The sequence below is a fragment of the Penaeus monodon genome, chromosome 32, assembly GCF_015228065.2.
Source record: "Penaeus monodon isolate SGIC_2016 chromosome 32, NSTDA_Pmon_1, whole genome shotgun sequence".
Taxonomy (NCBI): Eukaryota; Metazoa; Arthropoda; class Malacostraca; order Decapoda; family Penaeidae; genus Penaeus; species Penaeus monodon.
The window spans coordinates 2,994,426-2,996,345 of NC_051417.1; the positions used below are offsets into that span (position 1 = coordinate 2,994,426).

A 1,920-nucleotide genomic window follows, 5' to 3' on the forward strand; every position below is an offset into this window, starting at 1 on the left:
TAAGATATACCTACCTGGAAAGGCATTGTTATCTTGTAAAAATGTTACATTTCTTGAGCTCAGTTTCTTTTATATTTTTCTTACCATTTTGCATATAGACATCTCGTATTAGCCATATCATATCTGAAAACTGTAGGGCAGTTATATTAATAAGACATTTTTAAGTCCTAAAAGTCCAACTTGATTTGATTGTGTTAGGCATATTGCATGCATTTTTTCATCATGAATGCACCCATCCCCTTTGAAGGCTTTCCTCTCCACAATCATAATCTTGTTCACCACCTCTTCTTGTGGATGGAATGTCATGAGTGTGATGAAGTAGTATTTCTATAATCGTCTGGCATTTTCATCTGTGCAATTCGTGGTGTGTAGAATGAAGCACTTGAAATGCCAGGAGCCCAACTTTGACTGTGAAATATAAGAAAATTAAAAATAAAACCATTTTTACATCTTGTGACAGGATATGAGAATATGACATATCAAATCTTCATTCATAATACCATTTAAACTCTGTACTGAAACTGAGAATTTTTTTTATTCACAGAATATTAACCATGGTAAGAGGTCGCCCATCGAGTAAAGTGGAGCCGGAGGTGAAGGTAAATGGGGAGGTTTCACCAAAGGTTTCCCAAGGCCGTGGGCGCAAGAGGACCCAGACTGGGAAGGCTCCCAGTGAGGCCAAGAAGGTGAAAGGTGAGCATGGTTCTGATGTGGAATGAAGTCCTGAATAGCACTGAGGTGATTGATAAGGAAATGTATTTGATTCTTTATTTGGATTTAAACCTGCTGTATTTTTCAAAGTTGTTTACATTTAATGATATTAAGGCTGCATTTGGCTATGCATAAAATTGAATTACAAGGTTAATTTCTGTTATAGCCTATTGCACACCAGGCCTCGTGTGTTTAGAAAGAAACATTATGATCTGTATGCTTATTGAATTGTGTACAGGTTGTCATCACAAGTTGAAACCTCCCTACTCTTTGATGAATTTATATGTATATAAAATTGGATAATTTATATTTGTTAAAAGTGAGGACAAAAGTCGCACTTTAATTCTATGCTATCATAAAAAATTTGAATCTTTTTTCTGTTTCCTAAATGTTAGTCTTTCTTCATCACTAATTATGTTTGTACTTCTTTCATTAGATTTTTGTTAAATATTTTTTGCAAATGATTGCTAAATTACGGATGAAAATCCTGCATGCACTTAGTTCATGACTAGATTTTTAGGCTTACAAAATATTTGAAAATTGAATGCTAAAGAATAGGTCAAAATGCACCGTTCCCTTTGCAGTGCACATAGAGCGGCCGTCATTTGAAAAGGGAGTGGTGTTGACGTGTGGGATGGGTGACGTGGGCCAGCTGGGTCTTGGGGAAGATGTTGAGGAAAAGACCCGTCCTGGTTTAGTGCCAGATCTCGAGAACGTTGTAGCTGTGGCCGCAGGAGGACTGCACTCTGTGGTATTGGATAAGGATGGAAAGGTAGGCTAAGGAGCCATAGAGGTTCTTTGTGTGTCATTTCCTGAGGTTCTGTTTCAAAATGTTTTCAAATTGTATATTCAGCGTTGCATTAGTCCCCTGCTATAGAAATGCCTACCTCTTGTCCAACTTTCAGGTATACACATGGGGTTGCAACGATGAGGGGGGACTAGGTCGTGTCACCAAATCGGAGGAGGAGAACTTCGTTTCAGGAGTTGTGGAAGGCATTAATGGCAAAGTCTCACAGATCACAGCTGGCGACTGTCACACAGCAGCTCTCACAGAAGATGGCCAAGTGTATGCTTGGGGGTGTTTTAGGGTGAGGACCTGACTTCTGACAACTTTTATATATTTATTTTCATAGGAATCTAATCAAGAACAGTGCTTGTAATTTGATTGAATATCAAAATGTTATGCCTTTGCTTACATTCCAATTTCAG

General features: G+C 38.1%; 1 protein-coding gene across 1 annotated transcript in view; it reads left to right on the plus strand.

Moving 5' to 3' along the window:
- LOC119593353 (regulator of chromosome condensation-like) overlaps positions 1-1,920 on the plus strand; it is a gene marked incomplete at its 5' end in the record, with an annotated part of 13,192 nt that overhangs the window by 3,811 nt on the left and 7,461 nt on the right. Inside the window, 3 exon segments of the mRNA XM_037942279.1 lie at positions 545-693; positions 1,296-1,483; positions 1,617-1,799. Coding sequence (XP_037798207.1) covers positions 545-693; positions 1,296-1,483; positions 1,617-1,799 — 520 coding nt within the window.